The following is a 27,449-nucleotide window of genomic DNA, read 5'->3' on the forward strand; positions in this document are numbered from 1 at the left end:
CATCCCCTTCCTTTCCGCTCTTTCCCCTCCATTCCCAAAATTTTCATTACTTTCCCTTACCGTTCCTCCATCAATTGTTGTAGAACCATCGTTTTAAAAAATATTAATATTAATGCCTGACCGCATTTCAAGGTCAAAAACTAAAAACACGAGTTTGGTCATTAAAAATGGTTTGGTTCAATAATTTAAAAACTAATAAAAAATCAATCTTTTAACTTTTCTTCAGTTTTCGTTTATTCACGGTTCAGAATAAACCACACGTGGTGCACCCTCAACTTGTCTGTTGCCAACAGGAACCGGTTGCCGACAACTGGAACCGGCTGCTGCATCCCTGCAACTGGCTGCTGTATGCCGGCAACTGGAACCGGCTGCCGGATTCCGGCAGCTGGAGCTAGCGGATGCTGGATACCCGAAGGATGCGGCTACGGTCGGTCTAGTGTAACCTCAATTCGGGCCAGTATTTCCAGCATCTGCTGTTGTTTCTGGGCTAGCTCCAGCTGCCAATATTGCAACTGTTGAAGTGTGAAACCAAAGTCTTCAGACGCTGCTTCCCGGGGACGGGGTCTTAATTGGTTCCGCGGCCAGCTGCCCCGCCAGTACCAATATCCGTTTTCCATCTGCAAAAAAATTTGTCAAAAATAAAAAAAATATTCTACATTTTATTCTACAAATATATTTAAATATTTTTTTAATGCTATATGATACACGACTTACCTTAAAATTCTTTTTTTGAAAAAAAAAATCAAACGATTTTCAATGCTCAAGACTTTAACGTGGTAACGATTTCGTGGTTGATTTGATTTTGAAAAACGGAAATCAACTCAGGGATTTCGAACTTTTCGAAAACCGAAAATAAAAAGACCAAAGGCAAGGGGTTTCTAACTGCAGATTACTATACGCACCTTCGAAAAAAGTTACCTTTGATTACTTTACTCACAGAGAACCAAGGTTTTCGGAAATGTGTTTTCATGTTAAGCGCACGTTGGTCGAATATCCCTAAAATTATAAATATAACCTATTTGTATCTTACCTCGTTCTAATTATTTTTTATTTGAGTTAATTTCTTGTCCTTTAGTCACATGTAACGTTTTGGGCTGACTAACTAAATACTTTTTGATTTGCCTGGAGTCATATAGCTAACATTTTCGGTTTTTTCATGTTAACCAAGATGTTAACGCACGTCGATCAATAATCCCTAAAATTTTAATTTTATTTTAGAAAACGCTTTAGAAGCCAATTGGTTCTTACCTTACCCAGGTAACCAATAAGCATTTCCAATGCAATTTAAAAGCAAGCCAATAAGCATTTAAGTTGCCTTAAATGCTATTTTGGCAAAATATGCGGCTACTTTACTGCTAGCCCTCTTATAGTGCTGACAATGCTTATTTGCAGCTAGTTACCAACAAGAAGATATCCATGTGCCTTATTTAAACTTGTTACGAACAAAGTTTTCATTGTACAGTAGGATGAGCTAAAACGAAACAAATAATTAAAATAACATATTAGGCTTACCTGCTACCAAGTCCTTGTGGTTCAGCCGTCTGCCCAAAATCTCAGTTTTGTGATCAGGCATCTGGAAACCACGCGGTATCGCACCTCCTAGCTTAGCTACTCAATAGAGTATTATTATTTTGAAACGATGGTTCTACAATTGATGAAGGGGCGGTAAGAGAAAGTAATGAAGGATTTTTTTGGGAATGGAGGGGAAAGAGCGGAAAGGTGAGCGGGGGGTTATTGGTAGCTACGCTTAACAAGTAGTCGTTGTGACCCTACCTTTTGTCCAATGCTGGAAGGTGCATGGGTCGAACCAAGCTAGAATCTGAGATTATAACCTGATTCGAAACCCACAACACCCGCCAGGGCATGTGGCTCGTTGATGCCCATGTACCTTTGAACCGCAGAGGCTCTGTACAAAAGGAAACTGGAAAGGACACAAATTGTGCCTCTTCCTCTACTGTATAAACCATCGATCGAGAAATTGTAATCTAACTTGTTTTCACTGTCAAGACGACCACACTACGCAGGTCCTTACAACTTACAAGGTACCTACTGCGCGTGACGCTGTTCGTCTGTCAGCGTGTTAGCCGCGATTCTCAGCGCGGATTTTCGGGGAAAGGCTCCGTTCCTATAAAATAGACCAAACCCTAGTGTTTTAGTCTTGAACATGAAATGCGGTCAAGCATATAATTATAGCACCGAAACTGCTCCACCTGTGTCAAATTATCGGGACAAAAACCAAAAGGAAAAGTAAATGAGGATAGGAAACGGTAGTGATTCAATCACGCAAGAAGATGCAGAAGACTCCAATGATACAGAAGGTACTAAACAAACAAACAATTGCAGTAATGATGTTAGTATAGAAAATGAAGAAGATTTTCGCGGATTTGATGATGAAGACAGTGTGAGAAACTTATAAATGCAATATGAATAGATAATTTAAAAAAAAGAAGAGGAAAAAGGAGATGTGCTATCCTATAAGAATGAAATGTTGTAGTAGGCTTGGAATATAACAGGACAATATAAATGTGATTTGTAGTGTAAAGAAGTGATGTCATTTGCTCCATATTACATATATTATAGAATCTATAATGTGGTTATATGGATTTTTCTGTGAATGCGTAAACCACCACGTGACTTGTATGATGCGCCGCAGATGTCACAAGAAAATGTTCGCCCACCAGTGTGTTGATACATATGCTCTTCGAGCGTGTATTTTTTCTTATAGACTTTTCCGCAAGTCAGACACTTGTGTGAGCGATCCGGGTTATGTGTTTTCAGATGCAACGCTAATTGTCCCTTCAAATGAAAATTTTTACCACATTCCGGGCACTTAAATTTCTTTTCCTGCGTGTGGTGTTTGATTTTATGGTGCTTAAGCATGATGGTTCTGGTGAAAGTTTTGTGACATATGTCGCACTCGAACGGTCGCTCTCCGGTGTGTTTTCTCAGGTGCACCGTAAGTTTATAGTTGCTGGGAAATTTTCGGTCACAAATATCACAAGCGTATTTCAAGTCGCGAGGTTTTCGATAGACGGATATTACGCGATGTACTACCCGGTGTATTACGCGGTGATTCTGCCAACCATCGCGTGTCTTAAATGATGCGTCGCAGAGGTCGCATTCGAACGGTCGCTCGTCGCTGTGACTAAGAATATGCTGCTTAAGCGTACTTCTAGATAGAAAATCTCTTTCACAAATCGGACACCGGTGCAGGAGTTCCGAGCTGTGCAATTTCAGGTGCCACGTAAGCAAATGCTTCATATGGAAATCTTTACCGCATACCTCACACGCAAACTTTTTCTCCGACGTGTGTTTTACAATTGTATGGTGCCGAAGTATGTCGAGTGTCTTAAAAATTTCGCCACATATGTCACATTCGAAAGATTGTGTAATTTGCCCTGTGGTATGAATTTTCATATGTTCTATAAGATATGCTTTACTCTTATATATATTGCCGCAGATATCGCATTCAAATCGCGAATGCTCCGAGCTGTGCAGTTTCAGGTGTGTCTCCACCTGTTTCCACATGCGGTACTCTTCACCGCAAATATCGCATTTAAAATTCTTTTCCGTCGTATGTTTCATAATCCGGTGTTCCTTCAGTCCTCGACTTGACATAAGAGTTCTACTGCATATCTCACATTTGAACCGCGGTTTGTTGGATTTGGTCTTACCCAATCCAGAATTGGAACTGGACGGTAAGTGCTTTTTCTGTTTGTGAGAAATGAGACTACGCTCTTGACAGAAGCGTAAACAACACTGATCACATTTGTAAGCTCTTGGTTCAACGGAAATGGATGTGTGGATTTTTTTGTGAGTGTATAAACTGGCCCGGTACTTGTATGATGCGCCGCAGATGTCGCAAGTGTGCTTCGGTTGACTGCCGTTGCCAGTAGGAGGGTCCACTTCCAAAGCGTGCGAGTTGCTGCAACAGAAGAGAAGCGATTGATAAATTGGTGGGATGAATACGTCCACTATGAATCTAAAAATTACTTAATTACTAACATTTACGTTGTCAAGTGCAAAAATTCGTTGGCGGTAGGTACGAGATGGTTCTTCAAAATTATAGTGGTTAGCCAACAGGGAAAGAGGGCTTTTTCGAGCGAAAAAGGGGGTTGGTGTAGCAGGCTTTGAAAGCCGCCATCACGAAAAAAACTAAAGCTCGTAACAAAGAATAAGGAAATTCGGACTGAAGTAACCGCAATGGTTCACAGCCTAGGAGTTTCATCAGGACACAATCACACTTCTGGGGATTGGCGACGATATTGCATTTTGAACATTTTTGTGTGACTTGTAGCACTAGCCAACTTTAGCTAACTGGTTTGAAACGAATGTTAACTGGCTTAAGAATCTTGCTCAAATCATAAAATATTTGTCATTGGACGCACAACTTATGATTGAATGGAAACAATAAATAAATAATCTAGGCTAGGTTATCATGTACCACTGGTTCACTTTCGTCAATTTTTTTGAAGATATGTTGTAGTTGTTATGGTGCTAAACTGCTAACCATTTATTCCGATAGGTTGATTTATTGCCTTTCAACTATGAACATATGAACTGCAGGTAAAAATTATGACAGTTAAAATATCCTAATCGAAGGAACATACTAAGCGCCCGTCAAATACTACTAGTACGAATACTGAACTAATCGATCAGTGCATACAACGCTAACCAATTAATCGGTAATCGAATGAAGTAATTTGCGGTTTCGTCGCTAACGAGAATGACATTAGCTGCGGAACGTTTATGTAGGAGTGAGAGGGGAGCGAAGAGTGGAGGAGAGGATCCGGGAGTTTCATATTTGATGTTTTTGATATTATTCTTACTGCAAACAGCCTCAGCGTGGGCCCCAGCTAATGTCAAAAAATCTTAATATGTGTGCGTGGTGGAATACTTCATTATTAAAAATTTCGGACATCATTATCGCGCTAGTGATGGTGACAACTAACAACATCGGTGAAGAGTATACTCTGAAAGCGTGTTAGGCAGTAGGTGGTTATTGGTTACTCCCACACTCCTCCTCAATGAGCACCGACTGTCACTGGCCGAGGCCCAGGCGCTCCAGCATTTCTCGAAAACGAACAACACCCAAAGGCTTAGTAAGTATGCCCGCGGTCATTTCCTCCGATGGACAATAGACCAGCTTTAAGTCTCCTTGATCGCGGAGGTTCTTCACAAAGTGCTTTCTGGTATCAATATGTTTCCATCTCTTGCTGATTCGCTCCGCCTTGACAAAGCTGAGGCAAGACTGATTGTCCTCGTAAATTGTCGTCGCCTCTGTCGTATCCTCGCCGATCTCGTTAAACAGTCTGCGCAACCAGACCAGCTCCTGGGACGCCTCGCTCAACGCCACATATTCAGCCTCCATTGACGATAAGCTTACACATGTTTGGCGTCGACTTACCCAGGCAACAGGCCCGGAACCGAAGAAGATAAATCCAGTAGTCGAACGTCTGCTATTCTGGTCTCCGGCCCAGTCAGTGTCGGAGTGGCCAACCAGTTTCCATTCATTTGCAGGGCTGAACTTGAGTTGGAGCTGCTTGGTACCTTTCAGATACCTAACGACGCGTTCGGCTGCTTTGCAGTCATTTTCTGTTGGTCGACTCACACATCTTCCGAGGATCGAGACACTAGCTGCTATTCCGGCCTGGCATTTACCGCGATATACAGCAGGCCAGCAACTAGACTGCGGTATCTAGTTACATCCGTAAGATGATCGCTAACACATACGCTCAAATATCCTGCTTCCATAGGAGTTTTAAACACGTTACAGTCATCCCGAACTTGCTCATCAGCGTCTCAATATAGCTAGTCAAACGAATGCTATAGTACCCGTCAGCGCGCAATACTTCTAGTCCAAGGAACTGGCGCATTGGTCCTAGGTTGGTAGCTTCAAACGTAATCCACGCGTTCTTCAATCTGCGCGCTGTAATTGCTGCTCCTCCTCAACGTTTTCTTCCTCGCCTTCCTGCTCTTCCTCCTCCGGTCTACCGCACTGTCGAAACCGTCGAAGCTACTGTCGTTCTCCAGATCTTCGTCTTCTTCCGGTTCCAGAGGCTTTCACGGGATTTCAATCTCCTGTTCTGATTGCTCTTGGACTGCATCTTTCTGCTGCTGTTCCAAACCATCACCGTCCTCAAGGAATCTGGCGTCTCGGCTTATAGTTACCCGATTTGTAGTTTGATCGAGAAACCGGTAGTCCTTATGATCTTCACTGTACCCGACAAAACGCATCTTCACTGCTTTATGGTCCAACTTCGACCGCTTCGCCTCTGGTATGTGGACGTATGCTTCACAGCCGAAGATCCGGAAGTGCCCGATGACCGGCTTACATCCCGTCCACAACTCGAATGGTGTTCCTCGAACCACTCGAGAAGGCAACTGATTCTGAAGGTACGCAGCCGTCATTACTGCCACAGAGAACAGACATCCATTCAGGAACAAATTTTTCGGGAATTCTTGGATAAAATTTCAAATTAAAATCACCTAATATGCTAGCGTCACCACCACTATAGTTTCCCAACTAAATGATTCTTTTGATTTGCACACTGACAACCTTTGGCTCCTCTGGCGCTAGTATATATGGACTAAAAGCGTTATGCTAGCGCCAGAAGCTAGCTGTTGTGAGTTTAGTGTAGAATTTTATGCGCCTTCAGCGACATCATCACTATAGTTTCCCAACTAATTTGACATAAGTTTTATCCAAGTGGGGACCTTTCGCTTGGATGTCTGTTCTCTGTGTTACTGCCTCGCCCCAGTACAACTTGGTCATATCCGCATCCGCTAGCATACAAATCACCATCTCCTGCAGCGATCTATTTTTCCGCTCGGCGATCCCGTTCTGCTGGGGCGAGTACGGGGTAGAGATGGGAAAACTATCATTAACTACTGATAGTTATCAGTAAGAAAGAATATCACTAATTATCAGTACGGTTTCGCTGTTATTGATATTTACTGATACAGTTACGTCGTCCCGTTAGAAAAATCGGTTAGATTAAACTTATTGGTCGGTAGTTGTGCACAATAGATGAGGATGACACAATATATCGTCATCATCGTCAGCAGCCTAGAGCCGAGACGGCTCGTACTGTTTCCAGTCGTTCCCTGTTTCTGCCGGTGGGATTGTTCAAGACAGCTGTTTTCGTCGCACTGGCATCAGGCATCCTTACGACGTGTCTAGCCTACAGTAGCTTATTGCCTCTCGCCGGGTGTACGATGGGAATCTCTTCAAACAATGCTTGTAGCTCGTGATTCCTATGTCTGCGCCACTCTCCGCTTTCAGATTGTACTCCGCGTAATATCGTCGGCAGTATTTTCCGCTCGAACACGGTAAGGGCGCGTATATGCTCCGTGAGCAGCCTCACGACTTCAAGTCCATAAAGAACCAGTGGCCTAATAAGAGCTTTGTACATTATCAGCTTCATAGGCGGCGTATGCTTCTTGATCGTAGCGATTTACAAAGGGTAAAGCAAGCCCGATTTCCCGCTATTCAAGCATTCAGCGCCGCTGGATCTCCTTACTAGTGTTGTTATCCGCGCTCACCAGCGGTTCCAAATACGCGAACTTATCGTAGTCAACGGTTACTATTCGTGAGAAGCACGCGTTTGTTTCCTTTCATGTATTCTTTCTTTCATGTATCTGATCTTCAACGCATTTGTTTTTCACTCGATCCTCCTAGACTCCGCACCACTCTGGTGTAGATTGCCTCCTCCGTTGCAAGGTTCTCGGCTATGATATCATAGTCATTTTGTCACCTCGTTTGAACCCTTGCCGCGTCTCGAAGAGACCCGAGTGTGTCCTCGAGACGCGACGGAACACATCACTCGATTCAATGTAGCTCTGAACAGACGCGTCAGTTTATCAGGGAAGCCGTGTTCGTGCATTATGTGTCATAGTTGGTTTTGATCGACTGTATCGTATGCTGCTTTGAAATCAAAATGTGATGCGTGGGCACGTTGTACTCCCCTCATTTCTGCCGAAAAAATGTGGTCTGCAGTTCCGCGAGCCCCCCTGAAACCAGCTTGGTAAATTTCAAAGTAAACTTGCAATGAATAACGCAGTAATAATATTACAATTACCTTGTTTTTTGCTTTAATGCCGCGATGGGTAAAATTACTGATATTTACTGATAGTTATCAGTAACGTACTGGAAACTACTGATAGCAATCAGTAACGATTTTTAATGATAGTTCCCATCCTTAGTACGGGGTGGTGTACTGTGCTTTTATCCCTTCGCTTTCGTAGAATTGCTGCAGTTCCCGGCTTACATATTCACCGCTTCCGTCAGAACGAATGAGGAGCGGCTTCCTGCCGAAAACGTTCTCCACACAGCGGACATACTCTTTTATCTTTGAAGCAGCGTCGCTTTTCTTTCGCAGCAGAAATACCACCACATATCGACTGTAGTCGTCAATGAGAGTCATGTAGCGGTTACCGGAAGGAGTGACTGTCTGTGTCGGAAGGAGTGACTCCAGTGGACGTGAGTTGGTTCGCTTCGGTTTGGCTGGGAACGGCTTCTTAGCGAACTTGCCTTTCAGGCAACACTCAAGTTATTCTATTACCGCAATCATTAAACCCACTTACCGACATTTCCTTCTCCATGATGCGCAAGACATTGGGGTCGCGGTGACCGATCCTCCTGTGCCACAGGTGCTGGCAATTCCCGTGACTGTTTCCGATCATTCCGGCACCATGTTCCGTCCGAAGCCGGTAGAGAATGCCGACTTTATCACCTACGACGACTGTTTTACCAGCTTGGTTCTTCACTTCGCAGTTTCGTTCGTTGAATGCCACGACGAATTTCTTCGCCGCCAGCCGACTAACCGACAGCAGCCCGCCATCAAGTTCTGGAACTCGATCACCTTCACGGTCAGCACCGAACACGACGCCAAAACCTGCATCACTAACAGTGGTTTTCTTCCCACCTGCGAGTGTTACGCTCGAAACCGCACACGCCTCCAGGACCGCAAAAAATGACCGGTCGCTGGTCATATGGCAAATCGCGCCGCTGTCGAGTATCCATCCTGACAGTGCACCTTCCGCCATGAAACAAACCGCACTCCCAGCAACATGTACCTGTTTGTTCTTTGCACTTTTGTCCTTCGAGCTCCGGTCTTTGTTCGTGTCAATCTTTGCAGACAACCACTTTTTAGTCCTGTTTAAAATGTCCCGGTTGTTTGCAGAAGCACAGTTTTTCTTTCCGTTCACCACTTGCGTCCTTTTTCATCGCCTTCAGATCTCGCGAAACACAGTCGCGAAGACAGCAAATTCTGACCGGCAGCTGCTAACTTATCGAACGTTGCTTTCTCGTGACTTTCCTTGAGTGCATTCCACATTCCCTTGTCGGTGGTGGAACTCTTGATCAGTTTGAACTGGCTGTCTTCCAGGAATAGTCCGATATTTGTGCCCGAGCTTTCCAATCCTTTTTCTGCCACTCATCCGTTACAGGTTCCGGCGCCGCGTCGTTCACCACCTCCCACAAGTCGTCCTTTTCCAACAACCACTCCATTCGCTGTTTCCACGACGCCCAGTTTTGTTGATTCAACTTTGGGAAGTGCACCTTCGCAACGTCCGCCATTTTGTATCGGATTCAACCGCGTGGAAGAAAAAAATTCACGAAAAAATATCCACGCTTTCCAGATTTTTTTACCCTTTTGAATTGCATGGTGAAGACATGTCTTCAAGTGAAGACATTTCAAAATAAAAGTCTTCTTTGTAACAAAAATGTCTTCAAAGTGAAGACATGTCTTCACTTCTGGCATCTCTGGTGACAACTGACAACATCAGAGCTGCCATAAATACAGATATTTGTGCATGCATAAATTTGGGACCCTACCGTTTTCTCCGGAGTATTTTATTTTCTCGATCTAATCTTTTAAATAACATAAATGGTTTATGGAGTACTTTAAAATTCAGGAACATTAGCAGAGCCAGAAATCACAGCAAGTGAAATAATTGATGGATATCAATCACAAATATCTGTATTTGTGGCAGCTCTGGACAACATCGGTGAAGAGCACACGCTGAAAGCGTATTAGGCAGTAGGTGGTTATTGGTTACTCCCACAAAATCAGCACTACTTATTCCGACCAACGGGGTGGTGTGGCTGTCAAACTACATACATTGTCCATGTCCCACTCATTGGTTTTGGTACTTTTGGTTCTGGTGCCTACTTAAAGGTTTATTCATTTCAAGACTACTGAAACTAATTGGAAAGCAGTTAAACACAGCCTTTTAGCTATAATTTAACGAATATTAGCTGTTATTTTCGGCACACTGGCTGGTTTCAAGTTGTCGCCTTCCATTGATGTTTAGTCCGCAAAATTTTGACAATTTCACACCCCTGATTCCGACCAATCACAGAGCGTGGATTTTTAGTTAGACAATGCCTAACATTTTTCAGTTTTTTGATAGTTTGTTAGCGAAACATGCAATCTACTGTGTTATAATGGATTCTATAATGGAATGGATTCGATAGGAAAAATTTCCTATCGATTGATACCGTATTGTTGGGACACCGATTTAATGCTAATTCACTGAAATAATATTTACAAAACGTCAGCATTGTATTGTGAGGTACATTTGTTGGTTGCTTCAACTATTACATTTTGAATGGATAAATTTTGGAAAAAATTATCAAGGAAAACCAACAATACATTTTTTTATATTATTTATTTACTTGTATATGACAATATACTCGATCATGAACGTAAACTCTGGGAAGGGGGAACGAAAGAATGTCTGATGCGAAGAATGATTAAGTGAACTGGAAAAGTTCGATATAGACCAAAGATATATCGAGTTCGCACCTACGATCTTTCGATTGTCACTCAACGGTTTTACTGACTAAACTACCGGCACCCGAATCGAGAGAATAACAACAAATTTAAGTATTAGACCACTTGATACAACGGAAAATATAGGTTAAATTTATTACTATCAGAAGTCATTCCGGCCCGCGGATCTAATGAGATCTGATTTGACCCGCGTCATGCCTCATGCTATAATGTGGATGTATGAAATTTTCTGCGATAGTATAAACCACCACGTGACTTGTATGAAGTTCCGCAGATGTCACATATATGCTCGCTCACCTGTGTGTCGATACATATGCTCAACGAGCGTCGTTTTCTTCTTATAGGCTTTTCCACAAGTCAAACACTGCGATCCGCATTATGTGTTTTCCGATGCTTCGCTAATTGTTCTTTCAAGTGAAAATTTTTACCACATTCCACACATTCAAAATTCTTTTCCTGCGTGTGTTTTTTGATTTTATGCTTATTAAAATGTCCGCGACTGATGAAAGTTTTCAGACATATGTCACACTCGAACGGTCGCTCTCCGGTGTGCGTTCTCAGGTGATCCGTAAGATGATGGTTGTTGGCAAATATTTTGCCACAAATATCACAAACGTGTTTCCAATTGTGCGGTTTTCCATCGACGGGTACGTGTATTACCCGGTGATTCCGCCAACCATCGCGTGTTTTAAACGATGCGTTGCAGAGGTCGCATTCGAACGGTCGCTCGTCGCTGTGAGTAAGAAGGTGCCGCTTAAGCGTACTTCGTGCAAGAAAATCTCTTTCACAAACCGGACACCGGTGCAGGAGTTCCGAGCTGTGCGTCTTCAGGTGCCACGTAAGCAAATGCTTCATATGGAAATCTTTACCGCATACCTCACACGCAAATTTTTTCTCCGACGTGTGTTTTATAATTTTATGGCACCGAAGTATCTCGGGCGTCTTATAAAATTTGCCACATATGTTACATTCGAAAGATTGCGAAGGATTCGTGGCATGAACTTTCATATGTGTCGCAAGACATCCTTTACTCCTATATGCATTGCCGCAGATATCGCATTTAAACGAACGCTCCGAGCTATGCAGTTTCAGGTGCGTCTCCAACTGCTTCATCATGTGGTACTCTTTACCGCAAATATTGCATTTGAAATTCCTTTCCGACGTATGTTTTATTACACGGTGTTCCCTTAGGGCTCGACTTGACATGAGAGTTCTGCTGCATATCTCACATTTGAACCGCGGTTTGTTGGATTTGTTCTTACCCACGTCAGAATTGGAACTGGACGGTAAGTGCTTTTGCTTTTTGTGCGAAATGAGACTACGTTCATGAGAGAAGCGTGAACAACACTGATCACACTTGTAAGGTCTTGGCTCAACCGGCTCAACGAATATGGATGTGTGAATTTTTTTGTGACGATTTAAGCTAGAACGGAACTTGCATGATGCTCCACAGATGTCGCAAATGTAGTTTGTTCTACTGCCATTGCCTGTAGGAGGGTCCACCTCCAAAGCGTGCGGGTTGCTGCAACAGAAGAGAAACGATTGATACATTGGTAGGATGAATACGTCTACCTTGAGTCTAAATGAACCTAAAAATTACTTTATTAGAAACATTTATATTCTTAAGTGCAAGAATTCGTTGGCGGTAGGTACGAGATGGTTCGTTAAAATTAAAATGATTAACAAAACAACTCCCTTCAGGGAAGATGACGAAGCGCATTACGAGCAAATTCTAACGACCCAGATAGACTCGTGCGGGTTCCAAACGATGCTTGAAAATTCCAACGTTGATCGAACAATAGAGCAACACAATAGAACATACTTCCGAACTGTTAATCAAAGAAGACAAAATTCACTTGAGGAAACCCATTATGAAAGCTGACAAGTTCGGCAATGCTCTGATAAAATTACTATTAGGAAATGATTAAGACCAATCTACTATTGGAATGCTACTTGGAGCTGCTCTGCTACTAAAACCGCAGTCACAGGATAGGAATTGCGTTGGTAGGGAAGGGTACCTAACCGCGATTTGATGTGAATCCTTTGTCTTTGCTACGAAGGTGTTCATGCCATTAGAATTCGGTTTTGTTAGAATTTCCAAATCCAATGATCTATATTTATCTTCGTGATTGTTACTTAATTACGATAGATCTTGTTTTGTTTACCCTATATTACGATAAGCAGCACGAGTATATTCAATCATTGGTTCATATTGGTTCATGGAACTTGAAAAATTATGATTGAAATCAAGGGATACTTATGAATGTGTGCAACTATCTTTTAATAAACGATACTTCCTTGAAATTACTCATTTCATTTTTAATCTGGATAAGTTTCATTCAATGTTGCAAATCGAGCGAGAAGCCAACGATGCCTCTTCAACGCTTACGCCACTCACGCAAGCGTATAAGATTGCCAGTTTAACGATATTCTCATTGCATCGATAATCAATTCTGGAGTCAAGAACTCTACGGACGCTTTTACCCAGAATGTTATATTCCGAAAAGTGTAAAATTACCTGAAACTATCAGCTTTATCATCTTCGTCAGCTGCTGCAGTAGGAGTCGTTTCTGTTACTTCATCAATGATGTCTATTAAAGCAGAGGCTTGTTTCACAACCGGTGGATCATCTTCAGCGGTTGCCGGCAGAGTTTCACCGGAATATCCGTTGTTTTCGATTGATTCACTCTTCACATCTAAAACGTCGGTTATAATAAACTCTTCAACCTTTATCGTAGTGGATTCTTCTAACTTTATTGGAGTGGAATCTTCCATTTCGTTTCGCATTCTCGCCATCACTAGAGCAGTGCACTTCTTAAAACACAATCATTAACGGTGAAAATAAAAAAGATAATCACTAAACTTCTGATTATACTGCTAACATCGAAAAACGCGAAAAACTTGCTTTTAAACCGATAAAACCGACAAAACCAGCTGTTTTGGTCGTTTTGGTGTTTTTGGCACACAAAAACATGATTTACACGCCAAACGAGATTCAACCAATAGCAACAATAATAATCTCAGCTTACACTCTTACAGGTAAAATCAACTGTGAATTATGGTTCGAACACCGAAAAAAATACGCTCGCTCTGACTCGCTCAATCAAAGTGAAAGCTGCAAATAGTTTTTTTCCTGCAGATTCCATCCAGCAAACGAAAACTGGCTGGTTTACCAGCAAAACAAAATGTCGACCAGTTTAACTGTATTTTCTGCAAACCGGACTTTTATTTACTGAGCAATCAGCAAACGTTTACTGAAGATACAATTTAGCTGTTTTTCCAGTAATTTCGCGATATTGCTGTAATATCGGCACAACACCAAACGAAAAGATTTTTGAAAGAAATGAATAAATAGAAAATTAGGGAAAATTAGGGACAGGAATTAATCAATAATACAATCAATAGGCCTCGCAATAAGCTTAACAATTTTAATTTATTTTTAAGTTACCTCAAAAGTTGTATCCAATGTGTCCACCTCTATTTTCTCCAATTTGAATCAGCTTGCAAATGAAAAAAATTTGAGGGGTTGTGCACAAGATACGACCGCACAGGTGACGTAGGACTATGTAAGTCTCTTTGTAGCGTTAGTAGGATGTATCCATGTATGCAATAATACGATTCTTCATGTATACAACCTACATACGCAACGTTTATCAAAGTAGTAACATTGTATTCGTTCAATCCTCAACCGATTTTGGAGTTATATCCATGAATTGATTGAATCTATTTTATCAAAACGAATCGAAGTCACACTAAACCAAACAGTAAATAAATTTTCATGATCTGTTTCAACGTTGAATAGTGCTTTTCCTCTGGTAATCGGTAGACGGCACGCGCGAGTTTTCAAAAAGCTGAAAAATTTGCGCCAAACTTTCCTGCAGTTTACAAAGGAAGAACACTGATAATAAAGCCTTTACAAGTTGCAGACCATCATACCAGACCAGTGACCAGAAAACTTATTCCCGCCATTTGTTGGTCGTCCGCAACGGCGAAAAGTTCAACTTTTCCCTCGTTGCCTGTGTTATTATGGTATTGTGCGCGCATTCCCTTACTGGACACGACGGTTGAAACAGTCGTGTTTCTGAACGGTCGTAAAAAGGGTCGTTTTTAGCTTTTGACAGATAAAATGTCAAATTGTGTCATCATCGCTGTTTCGTTATTGGAACCAATCGAGCAAAGTAAATAAACCTAGGAATTACCGTTCTATCAGAAGAAACGGAATGAAATTCAGCATGAAATGAATATGTATTTTCAACGCCGGTTTGCTGAAATTTCATAGTGAATAAAGCGTAGTTTATCCTTCATTATCCAAACAAGCAATAACAAAGCAATAACGTTCGTATTCAAAAACAATTTGTTTAATGCTTTTGTATGATTAACACGAAGTCACGATTAAGGTTGCGACAGAAACGCAATGAGCCTGTGTTGCCAATTATGGCGATAAAACATTACGAACTGTGTTGCCAATTTAGTCATTTTTTTACCTTTGGAACGTTTGAAACAGTACCTGAACTCCCCTCGGAATCCATCGATCAAGTAAATGCACAATATTAACTGGGCAAGGAAATATAATAAACTCTTCAACCGTTGTGTGGCCCTTAAAAGAACCGATTGTTTGATTATCATCCCGGATTTGGATGGCTTGTCCCGGATTGCTAAGTGTTCCGGAAAATGTTCCGCATTGATTATTTTTTTAATTGAAAAAGTTTCTAAAGATGAAACAGAAAATTATGTTACATTACATGAAAAAACCTACTGCTGACACCGATCATCAGCCGGTGCACACCCTCTCCAGTCACGGCCCGCGCAGTCGGCACCTCGAGTTCTTCGTCTGACCAATGTCGCTGGTGACGTGGTGACTGTTCTCTTCATCTTCAGCTTTCGTTTCATATCCCCTAATATCTCAATACTAGACGAACCCGGGGACAATTTGGTGCAATCAGCTCTTTTGAGATGAACTGAAGTTCATTGTCCATTTTAGCATGCATGCTGAAACTGCGGCAGGCTATCATGTGACTTCCCAAGCAGCACTTGCAACATCTTCCATGTGGCTATTAAGTCTTGTTTAAATTGCAAAAAACTTCACCGGTTACAGTATTGAAACACGCAACAAATAAGCAACTTCATGTTATTAATATGGTGGATTCAGGTTATCTAATACTTATACTGGCTGTCACAAATATATTAGTCTATATCTAGTAACATGAAACTTCATCGCAACATCGTGTTATTATAATACCATTGCTAAACAATAATGCAGGGGCTTGCGATGGGTGCCATGTTTTTGTTGCCAACATCTCAGCACATCTCGACAAAGGTTGGCAGCAAATCTACCTGTCAGACGGGCGCTATTTCTTGCATTTTTGAAATAGCGCCCTTCGTTAAGTGGACTGTCAAACACCGTTCGTTAAGATACGGATAGCACCCCGCTGCAATAATGTCACATGATGTTGCATCATGTTGATTATGGTATATTGTTAAATAAAATGTAACCAAACAAATGCAACCAATGTAACATCATATTCCGCCATATTTTTATGAAAAAATATTTTTCAACGAAGGAATGTTTTTATTTTAACAACAATTACACGAACATTCATCAGGAATCCATGGCATTTACTAAAATATTATTTGATTACAGTATCTAGTTCGATTTTACACCGCTTTTTTCCATCGTAAACGAATTCTTAATCTGGCTGGGTTAATTGTTTAAACTTGAAAATTAATAAATTAATAACTTTCACAAGGCGCATCAAATAATACAAAGCAAAATTATATTTTGCACGATAAATTTTGAATGGCATGGAGATTAGCTCATAATATGCCCAAAAAACGAATTAAGGATATTAATGTAAATAATTTTTGTCTTGGGGCCCAGAGAGGAAATCCCGGTTCCCGCTAAACATAATTCGTGATGAAGTTGCTCATAATTGTTTGGTTTTTGTGCGAGGAAAAAAGAGAAGAAAGTATTTTTGTTTTTGTTTTCACGCAAGTTTTGACAATGCGGCATAGGATTTCGTGGGAGTGCGAACAGGCTTAAAATCTCTTTTAGTGTCGTTGTCGCAAGTTTTGACAACGCGACATAGGATTTCGTGTGAGTGCGAACAGGCATAAAATCTCTTTTAGTATCGTAGTCGCGAATACCTGCTTGTATTTAGATAACGCGCATTGGTTTTTGTGCGAGAAAAAAAGAGAAGGAAGTATTTTTGTTTATGTTTTCACGCAAGTTTAGACAACGCGGCATAGGATTTCGTGGGAGTGCGAACAGGCTTAAAATCTCTTTTAGTATCGTAGTCGCGAATGGATAGATAACGCGCATTGATGTTCCATAAAACATCTGTGTAACAATTGGTTGCATATAGGCTCCACCTCTTGCGCTTTTTCAATCACATAACAGTTCGATAAAGGTAACTGATGCGAACTTTAACCATATTTGAATGTTTCAATTATAGTTGCGTAACCCTTCATGCAACAAATGGTGCTGCTTGGGTTAATGAATGACAAAATTCGCCTGTTGAGGCACCTAGCCCTGTGTATCTCTGAATTCTTATCCGTCATAAAATACTGGTTTTCACCATTGGCGGCACTAGCGCTCATTTCTAGGGGGGGGGCTAAAGCCGACAATTTTATTTGGTCGGCCAGGTCTATTTTTCTAGGGGGGCTAAATCCCTCCTAGGGGGTTTTTTTGCCAATTTCTGAACTTCAGCAGCCAGATATTCCATCACGGCAGCGAGACGAGTGCTCCAGCTCCAACACGCTCAGCATACTTTCCTTACCTCAGCAGCCGATGAATACGACCAACGACGATGTGCAATAAGGCAAACAATGTTTCAAATACAACCTTTAAAATTATGCCACGGATTTGACTCGAAAGCTGCTTGCCGATGTGTCGCCCACGAAAGTCGCTGACCGACTGACGACGCGCAGTAAAAGGCATAGCAGCCAAAACCATATCGTTCACTGGCGGATGAGTCGATGGATTCTTCGGTTTGTTGGCGTCTCGCTTGGTGAATTTGGATGTCTTCGTTGCCTTATCCGGGGAAGCAGCAACAGCTGAAGCTCAACAATTTTCGAACGGATTCTATAGGGTGTAAATTAAATACAATCATAAGGAAGCTTAACCCATAGCTCATATCGTATATAGACGTGGGAAGGCAAAAAAATGAAAATAATTCAATTTTTCAATGACGCGCATTGAACGTCAATAGTTTTCTATATTTTCACTATTTTCCTATTTTCGAATTCCGATCAATTGGTGTAAATATCTTGGAAATCTATTGAAAATTGACTAACTTATAAACCAAAGTGGAAATGTATTTTGACGTCATTTCCAACAACCAACCACGAAGCGAGAATTTTGGTAAAACATAGGTTCATTATTTTCAATAGTTCAACATCAAGAATCCATACTTTTCTTCATTTGGGCCAATTCTTAGAAGATTTTCCAATCGATTGATGTAAGAATATTGAAAATCGATCGGGAAACCACTAAGCTATTAGCGTTCAAAACCTGACCACTTTTCGAGATAGATTTTTTGGAATTATCCCTTATACCAGCTACCTTCCTGAAAGACGTAGTCCTACGTCAAAAACTAGCAATTAACACGAGAATTCACTTACCTAACAATTCTACGAAGCTACAGTTTTCATCCTTTAACAATGGACATCAATTCGCGCTCCACTTATGTTGTTAGTTTGAAAAGTAATTCCAACACTAATTTCTACCTCGTGTGGTTTGTAACTTTTGATTTGACCGATGAATCGAGTTGCTGATCATAAAGTAAAAATGATAGTTTCATTCAAATGACATTGACATTTAAATCATTTGCATTTGCATACTTTTGTAGTATATCGATATAATCGGTTGAAGTGGAACGGAAGGTGCGATTGCGATCTTTTCTTCAACTGTTTACTTTCAGGACATCAACTTCGTCTAGATTTAATGCACAAATGTTGAGTCGGTGTTAAGTCAGACCGAACCAAGTGACAAAATCGTGATTTCGAGAAAAACGCGTACAAAGTTTGCTGCTCTGTATGGTTTATAACTATTAATCGTTGGAAATCTTCTAATAACCGCCGAAAAAAAATTTACATTAAATTTTCTAGAAGAAACAATGCATCTAAAACAGTTTTTATTGTGAACATTGAAACTTATGGCAAATTTATTGCAAAAGTGCCTCAAAATCAAATTTTAGTAATATTTTTGCTTCTTATTTCATGCTATAGAATTGGCCATATTTCAGCATAAAATTACTGCCTTTTTTAATTATACAGCCTGAATTCGTTAATTGGGCCACGATTGCACTCCAGCTGATTCGCTAATTGGGCCGACTGACAGTTGTTAGAAATTTCTAAACTCGAAAATTCCATACAATTTTGACATTCAAGTTGTCATATAGCCCAATTAGCGAACACCCAATTAACGAACCGCCCAATTAACGAACCACCAATTAACGAAACTTTGCTGTATTTTGTTTTTTTCGCCAAAAAAACGACCATAAAACACCATAAAACGACGATAACTTTTACTGTAAATGGAAATTTTTGTTCGCGAAAAACTAGATTTTTTTTTATTGTTAAGATACTTAACAACCCGTCATTTTTTGGTAGAATCTCTAAAAACCATGAAAGTTATGGTGGACAGCAATAAGTTTGATGGTCTGGTTATATTTTCTGACGCTAAATTTTATTGTTTTTACTGTATTTTGTATCCTACTGTTACAATAATTTTCATCTTCGTGTTATGGTTATTTTTTCCGGGCGAGTATGCAGGAGCTTTTAAACAACGTCGCATCAAAGCGCTTCCCACCTGATACTAGCGGTACCATATTTAAGGTAATAAAAATAATATCTGTATCAATTCCCGTAGAACAATCTATCCAATCAGGCTTTATTCGAAGAATTACGATCCCGTACGAATAAACAGGTGTGCAGTGATGCATTACATAGTTTCGCAACCACACTTCATTTTTATTCGCCAAGAGCCTATTGGCATGTTCGCAATGTCTTTAATAATATGCTACCCCATCCTCGGACAATAATAAGAGGGTACCAGAGCATTAATGGTGAGCCTGGTATAACTATGGAAACTTTGGACGTATTGAAAGTTAAAGTAGTGGATATGAAGGCAAAGGGAAAACCTTTGCTGTGTTGCTTGCTTTTGGATGAAATGGCCATACGGCAGCACGCCTGGATTCGATCCGCGGATCCAGCACAGCAAAACCCGTACAGAACAGACAACGCATGCAAAAGAGGCGCTTGTGTTTATGGTCACGGGCATCCAAGAGTCTTGGAAGATACCGGTGGCATACTTTCTAATAAATGGTATGACTGCACAAGAAAAGAAAAGCATAATAAATACAATCCTAATAACACTCCATGGCGTTAAAGAAATAGCCTTCACTTTCGATGGCACTGCTTTAGTAGCATATGACATATGAAACGTATGAAATACTCGATGCGAAAAAAATGAAAAGTGTCAAAGTCAAAACAGCGGTCGCACAGAAGTTAAGTTTCGTTTATGAGTTCGATATAATTGATCTAAATATTGATCAATTATATCGAACTCATAAACGAAACTTAACTTCTGTGCGACCGCTGTTTTGACTTTGACACTTTTCATTTTTTTTCGCATCGAGTATTTCATACGTTTCATATGTCATATGCTACTAAAGCAGTGCCATCGAAAGTGAAGGCTATTTCTTTAACGCCATTGTCTTAAATAATCTGTTATCTTAAATAATCCGAATCATCTCTTATACTCCGACCGGGATACAAAGTTGTTCCGTAAACGACGTTGAAGTCTACACTAATCTAGGCCGCAGAGTTTACGGCATGAACTTCAGCAAACGATGTTGGGTAAATCTGTCCTCAGCCAAGCCACGGAGAAACCGTTATCCGCTTCTTCTGGTCAGAAGCTTGTGGTGAACATAGTATCGCAGCTCCATGTCAACAGAAAACGCAAAACAAATTTCGATACCGTATCTGGTTATGCCGATACAGTTTTAAGCGTATTTCCGAAGGAGAAAAAGAAATTTCGTCACTAATTTACTTGAAAGTTTGATACTGTAGAACACATATTATATACAGAGAGACAAAGAAAATCCGGGAGGAAAGCTTTACAGCCGGATAAACTATATTAAACAATCTGATCGCAAAAAGCTCAAAATCGAGAAAGATCATATTAAGGAAACCTCAGGGGGAAAGACAGACGATCCTGCTTTCTCAGACGATGTGCAAGCTGCAAAAAATTGGCTCGACTTGAACCACAGCCCATGGACTACAGTTTTAGACAAGTGGGAAACTTTTTCCCCCCTGAGAAAGCGTTCGTTGGGCAAAGGCAAACCCTCATTTATACGAGGAGTACGGCTATCAGTTGGTAAATATGCAAAATTCAATTACAGTTTGGTGGGCTTGGAAAATGCAGCCGTCGTCGCACAGAAGAGGTGGGAGGAGTTAGTAACCACCTCCAGTAACCTCTAACCTCCATCAGTAACTCGGGAAGTTCTTTTTTCGTAACTGAGTAGACACGAGACACCCCATTATAGCAATCGGATCAAAAGATGTGAAGTCCCGTAAGTAAATAGAATTCAGGGCATATATAAGGTGACGATGAGGATATGTTTCTGTAATAGCAAATTTATTTATTCAGTCCAGGTTGGAATTGAATGAATTTTTGGTGTTCATTTGCACCTATTTGATAGATAAAATTTATCTCATTTCATTTCGGGTTGAATCAACAAATTTGTTATATGTGTAACATCCATAATTCCATACATTGCACAGTGGTCAAATTTTGAAAAAACGCGGACATTAGCAATTGGGTAAAAAATCCGAAAGGTTGTATTACAGACACAACCGCGTAGCTGGCGTAGAACTACGTTAGGCGGGTTTTTGCGAAGAAACCTTGACTTGTCTTTTTGACATATGTGTGGCGTAAAATAGCGTTAAGTAAATAATAGTGCTAAATGATTGTATCGTATTTTTGGTATGTATTTTGTGTAATTTGTGATGCTAAAAACAAATATTTTTACCAGTGCCAGAATCGGAGTACAGCCTGAATCCGTTAATTGGTTCACGATTGCACTTCCGCTGATTCGCTAATTGGCCGTCGGACAGTTGTTTGAAATTTTTAAACTCAAAAGTTCAATACAATTTTGACATTCAAGTTGGAGCATGGCCCAACTAACGAACACCCAATTAACGAACCGTATCTCCCTCACGCACCCAGCTATTAACAAAATTCTCTCGTTGATATCAAACACTATTCACATTCATATGTATTTTGAAGATATCAAAAAATTGTTATGTTAAAATGCCTTGACTGTGCTGTTGACGGTCAAATAAACATTAGAACCACTACGGATCCCTTTTGCCTTGTCTTCTCCATCATTTTCGAAAGAAATTAACTATTGACCGCTTGACTATTGAATAGTAAAGAATTGCAGGCAACTAACTGCAGCAATTGAAACTATTCTCGGATAAAAGAGTCGCTGATTTTCTTCACTTTGAGAATTGCTGCGTTACTTCACATGCACAAATATCCCTTCAGCCGTGTTTCCTTGTAAGATAACAGTTCCGAAAAAAAATCTTGCAGTACCTATTCGCGACTGCGAAAGCTAAAGAGACTTTTAATCCTGTTCACACGTAACACGAAACCCCGTTGTCAAAACTTACGTGAAAACAAAAGCAAAAAATACTTCCTTCAGTTTTTTCTCAGGCAAAAACCGAATAAATATTAGCAATTTCGTACTCGCGAATGTGGATAGAATCTGGCAAAAGGAAAGGATTGCTGCTCACTTTTCTGTGACGTTTCACCTTCAGGACATCAATTTGGACTAGATTCAACGTTTAAAAATGAACAAGGTTGAAAGGAAGGGGTGGTTTTTTGCTTTAACAAAATTGTTTACTTTCAGGACATCAAACTGGACTAGGTTTGTCGCAGTCCTAAGAAATCTTGTTGGGACGAGAGGACTTTATCGCTCTTTCTGGCATATTTCCCAAGTACAGATATCAAATTAGTATAAGTCTAAACGTCGAAAGAATTTTCGAGCTATTAGGATGAGGGGGTTTTTTGTTGCTTTTTTTTCTAAATATAAAGTAATCCAAATCACAGTAAACAGATGGTGTATTTAATTGTCATCCCTGCCAAAGGAGCAAGGCGACCACAAAGAAAATGTATGGGATAATTTGACCTTGAAACTATTTGGCAATTTTTACTAATTAGTGACTGAAAACGAATGTTACAGTAGAAATCACATAATTGCTACATCTTTTATGAGTCGATCGGTATCTAAACCATGAAAATACATTCATAATTAGTAGAGCTATAACTATGAGCTATGGTTAGTAGAAGAGTGGCGCTGGGTTGAATTCAAATTTTGGATTGACACCCTGCGGTAAGACGTAGTTTTGCGTCAAAAGAATGTTTGAAATAGCTGCTATAGTTAATCTCCTGGAACGCTTCAAAAATATGGCGTCCACATCCATGGACTGAATCATCGGAAATCAAAAAGTTATCGGGGACGATTTAGGTTAGACTTTAAACTGGATCAAAAGTCGGTATCAATTTCAATCGAATTTGGGGTCGTCCTAAGTCCAATCTAAATCAGATTTATGGCCGATTCGAATCGAATTTTAGGCTGAATTGAATCGAATTTGGACTAGAATTGGGACCATTTTTGGTCGGACTTTAACCAGACTTTAAAGTCTACGACGATTTGAGTTTGATTTGGGCCGGTTCAAGTCAGGTTTGCTGCTGATTTTGGTTGCATTTTGCCGACTATAAAGTCGGTGGGGACTTCAGTAGGTTTAAGGATAGATTTTGGCCGAATTTCAATCTGATTTTTAAGTCACTGTCGATTTTAGCCGGATTTGGGCCATAATTTTGATTGGACTTTAAGGTGAAGGTCGTCAGAGTCCAGTTGCTTTTTTACTGATTTCAGTACTTGTTGCCACTATCGTTTTGTTGAGAATAGAGTTGCTAGTAGTAGGTAATAATCTGTTATGAACAATTATGAAACGTAGAATCGCGTATCTATTTTTGCTGTTAAACTAGATACGACAGTAATTCTATCATATAAAATGTTGTTTACGGTGAATTTTCGAAGTACATTATCGACACTCTATGACCTTTAATTTAATAATTGTTCAATTTCATGCTCAAATGTTTACGTTGGCATCACTCCATGTAAACGTCCGTTCCCTTGACAACGTACAACCACGACGGTCGTGGATTCGGAATTGCAATCGAAACGAAGTGAAGTTTTTCCTATCAATTCAAGTGAACAATTTGAGCAAAATGTTTATAATATCTCTCTAAATAACTGTTCGGGTGGTTAATTAAAGTTTTTCGTGCCTGCTCAAGTTAAGTTTCGCGAGTGATTTGATGACTGAAACGGCTGGAAAAAAATTAATGAAAAACCGACGGCGAAAAAGTGAAAATATAGTGATGAATAATAATTGGTCACTAAACTCAGTATTTAGTGTAATTAATGACCGAAAAAGTAATAGAATGCAATGTTTAGTGCTTCGAGTTGCAAGATCTTATTACGGCTAGCAGGTTAGTTGAAATGAATTTTATATTTTTGTGATGGTTTCTCGAGCCTATGGGAGCACGTTGGTACACTGAAGAAGGGAAGGGAAGGGTGATATTCGGTGCCATGCTGACTGCCATCATAAATGGACTCTGAAGACCTTGTCGTGTTATACAATTTTATAGTCGGTGGCAATTTGTATCGGAGTCGAATTTGAGGCCTATTTTAATCGGCTTTAATCCAACTTAAAAATCAACGACGATTTGAATTGGAAATTTGAATCAAGATTGGACCAATTTTGATTATATTTAAGGCTAATTTGAGCTAGATTTTGGGCCGGATTGTGAACGATTGATTTCGACCGGACTTTATTTCGTATAAATAAATACGAATTCATAGCCGATTTGTATCGTATTTAGGAACAATTTTAGTCAGATTTAAGTTGGAATTAGAACCGATTTGAATTGGACTTCAAAGTCGGTGGTGATACCAATCGGATTTGAGCTGGATTTGAAACCGTTTAGAGGCGGAGTTGGAGGCGATTACAGTCGAATCTAGGACCGATTTTGATCGGTTTATAATCCGACTTCAAAGTCAGAGCCGATTTTACACGAATTTGAGGCCAACTTGTGTCCGATTTGAATCGGGACCGCTTAGAGACGAATTTTGATCTACTTCAATCCGGCTTTAAAGCCGTTGCCGATTTGAGACGGAATTGTGGGGCCAGATGATGATCGATTTGATTTGATTTCGAGTCGATTTAAGTCTGCTTTAGGGCCGATTCGAATCGGGTTTGGAACCGATTTGAGTCGAATTTGAGGCCTAATTTTTGTCGGCTTTAATCCAACTTAAAAATAAATCAACGACGATTTGAGTTGGATTTGGGGCACATTTGAATCAGGATTGGGCCCATTTGGATCAGATTTAAGGCGGATTTGAGTGACAGATTTTAATTCAGCTTTAAAACAGATACGAATTTTAGCCAAATTCATGGCCGATTTGTTTCGGATTTGGAACCAATTTGTGTACGATTTAAGTCGGAAATGGACTTCAATGCCGGTGCCACTTTCAGTCGGATATGGTTTCGGTGGAACACCGGTAAGAAAATCTTAATTGAACCCAGATTGAACCCGGATTGATTACGGTCAGGTTCTGACAGATCAGATGCTGGCCAGTTTCTGGTTTCTGGCTTCTAGGCGAGGCTGATTTGTAGTCAAATCGATTTTTCAATCGGACTTAGGATCGATTTAAGTCCGATCTGAACCAGTCTCGTAACACATTTGAGTTCTATTTGTTTTTGTTTTTCGGTTTGAGCTGTAGTTGAGACCGATTTTAGCCAGTCTAAACCCGGCGGCGAATGATTTGAGTCAGATTTTGAGCCGATTTTGTTTGTGATTTGCGAAAGTCGGTGCATTTCAAATGGATTGGGGGTCAATTTTGATCGGATTTTAACACGATTTTAAAATCAGTGACAATTTTAGTAGTTTTTGGAATTGATTTGAGGTCGTTTTAAGTTGGAATTTAATCCAACTTTAAGGTCTGTGGCGATTTAAATCAGACTTGGGACTAAATCGAGCCGGATTTGCGATAAATAAATTAATCGCTATCCTACGATTACTCGGTAAACTAATTTTCTGTCCACAACTTGCTTTTGAAAGGTCGCTGCCCCACCTTCTGTTTAGATCCAGGGCACGCCAGTGCTTCACAGACAGTAATGAAACAAATTTTGTAGCAGCGAGTAAGGAGGTGATGAAGAACATCGGCATGAGCTGTAGCGAAGTATTTTCGGTTGCAGGAGAACTAAATGGAATTTCAGCTCCCCAGCGGTTCCCACGGTATGGGTGGTGCCTGGGAGCGGCTGGTTCGGTCAGCGAAAAAAGCATCATCAGCGATGAACGCAACGCAAGCATTGAGAGACAGGATTGTTCCAGTTATGTATCGGTCAAGCTCCGGTAGCCTAAATTGGCGGTGCCTCGTAAGTCTGATTTTAGTATTAATATTCTACCGGACGACAGAAGTGTTCCCCAACGGTGAGCGAATCAAATTAAGTGAGGACGTGGAGAGCAGAAAGATTCGGATCAAATAGAACGTGAACTGCTCACGTGGATACACTTAATTATTGGTTATTAAATATTATGGCAAAGTGAAGATAATTATTTTACAGCTGTTAATGATCGAGCTGCTCGGAACAATTATTCCCGGAAACGGAATATAACCTAACCTATATGATTCCAATCATGCCCATGCATAGCAGGAAATTATTGATGCTTTTTTATTGCGGTGAACTCTGCATAATTGGTGAGTTGTTTAGCTCTGTCGAAAGCTTTGCCAGCCGCAGATGCCACATTTAAACGGTCGTTCGCCGGTGTCAGTCCCTTTTTGTCACAACAATCGCTCTTATATTTATGAGGTTTTCGTTCCTCTTTCACCGGTGGCCGTTCCCAAAATAGAGGATTCGTTGGTGACCAAAGTGTCTTCGGTAGAACAAACTTCGTTGTGCTGCTCAGTGCTGTGGTCGCGCCAATGTTTCACAAGCGAAGAGCGGAATGTGAAATCCTTTCCGCAAATGTCGCATTTATGCGGACGCACCGCGAATCGACGGTGAGGGAGCTTCTGTGCTCGAGATGACTCTAAAGTTTTACCGGATATCTCTGCATCTTCGAGCAGCGGTTCGTCGGATTTGCTCCTATCCAAGTTTTCCGTCTGCATTCCAGAATTGAATCTTGACGGACAGTGCTTCTTTTTGTGAAAGTTGAGACTACCTGCTCGACTGAATCGGCCATTACACTGGTCACATTTGTAAGGTTTTGGCTCAACGTATGCATGGATTTTCCTGTGAATGCGTAAACCAGCATGTGACTTGTATGCTGCCCCGCAGATGTCGCAAATATATGTTCGCTCACCACCTGTGTGCCGATACATGTGCTCAACGAGCGTCGTGTTCCTCTTATAGGCTTTTCCGCAAGTCAGACACTTGTGTAAGGGTTCCTGGCTATGAACCTTCAGATGCTTTGTTAAGTGTTCTTGCAAGTAAAATTTTCGGTAACAGAAATCACACGCGTATTCGTGATGCTGTTCCCGGGCGCTGTTGTGGTTCTGCATATGCAGCTTCAGG

At 40.7% G+C, this 27,449-nt stretch overlaps 1 protein-coding gene across 1 annotated transcript in view; it reads right to left on the reverse strand.

Annotated features, from left to right (window-relative positions):
* The window catches only part of LOC128746380 (zinc finger protein 728-like), a 176,334-nt gene that overhangs the window by 8,788 nt on the left and 140,097 nt on the right, over positions 1-27,449 (reverse strand). Inside the window, exon 2 of the mRNA XM_053843434.1 lies at positions 2,636-3,925. Coding sequence (XP_053699409.1) covers positions 2,636-3,925 — 1,290 coding nt within the window. The remainder of the gene's footprint in view (positions 1-2,635; positions 3,926-27,449) is intronic.

This window comes from Sabethes cyaneus, chromosome 1, assembly GCF_943734655.1.
Source record: "Sabethes cyaneus chromosome 1, idSabCyanKW18_F2, whole genome shotgun sequence".
NCBI lineage: Eukaryota > Metazoa > Arthropoda > Insecta > Diptera > Culicidae > Sabethes > Sabethes cyaneus.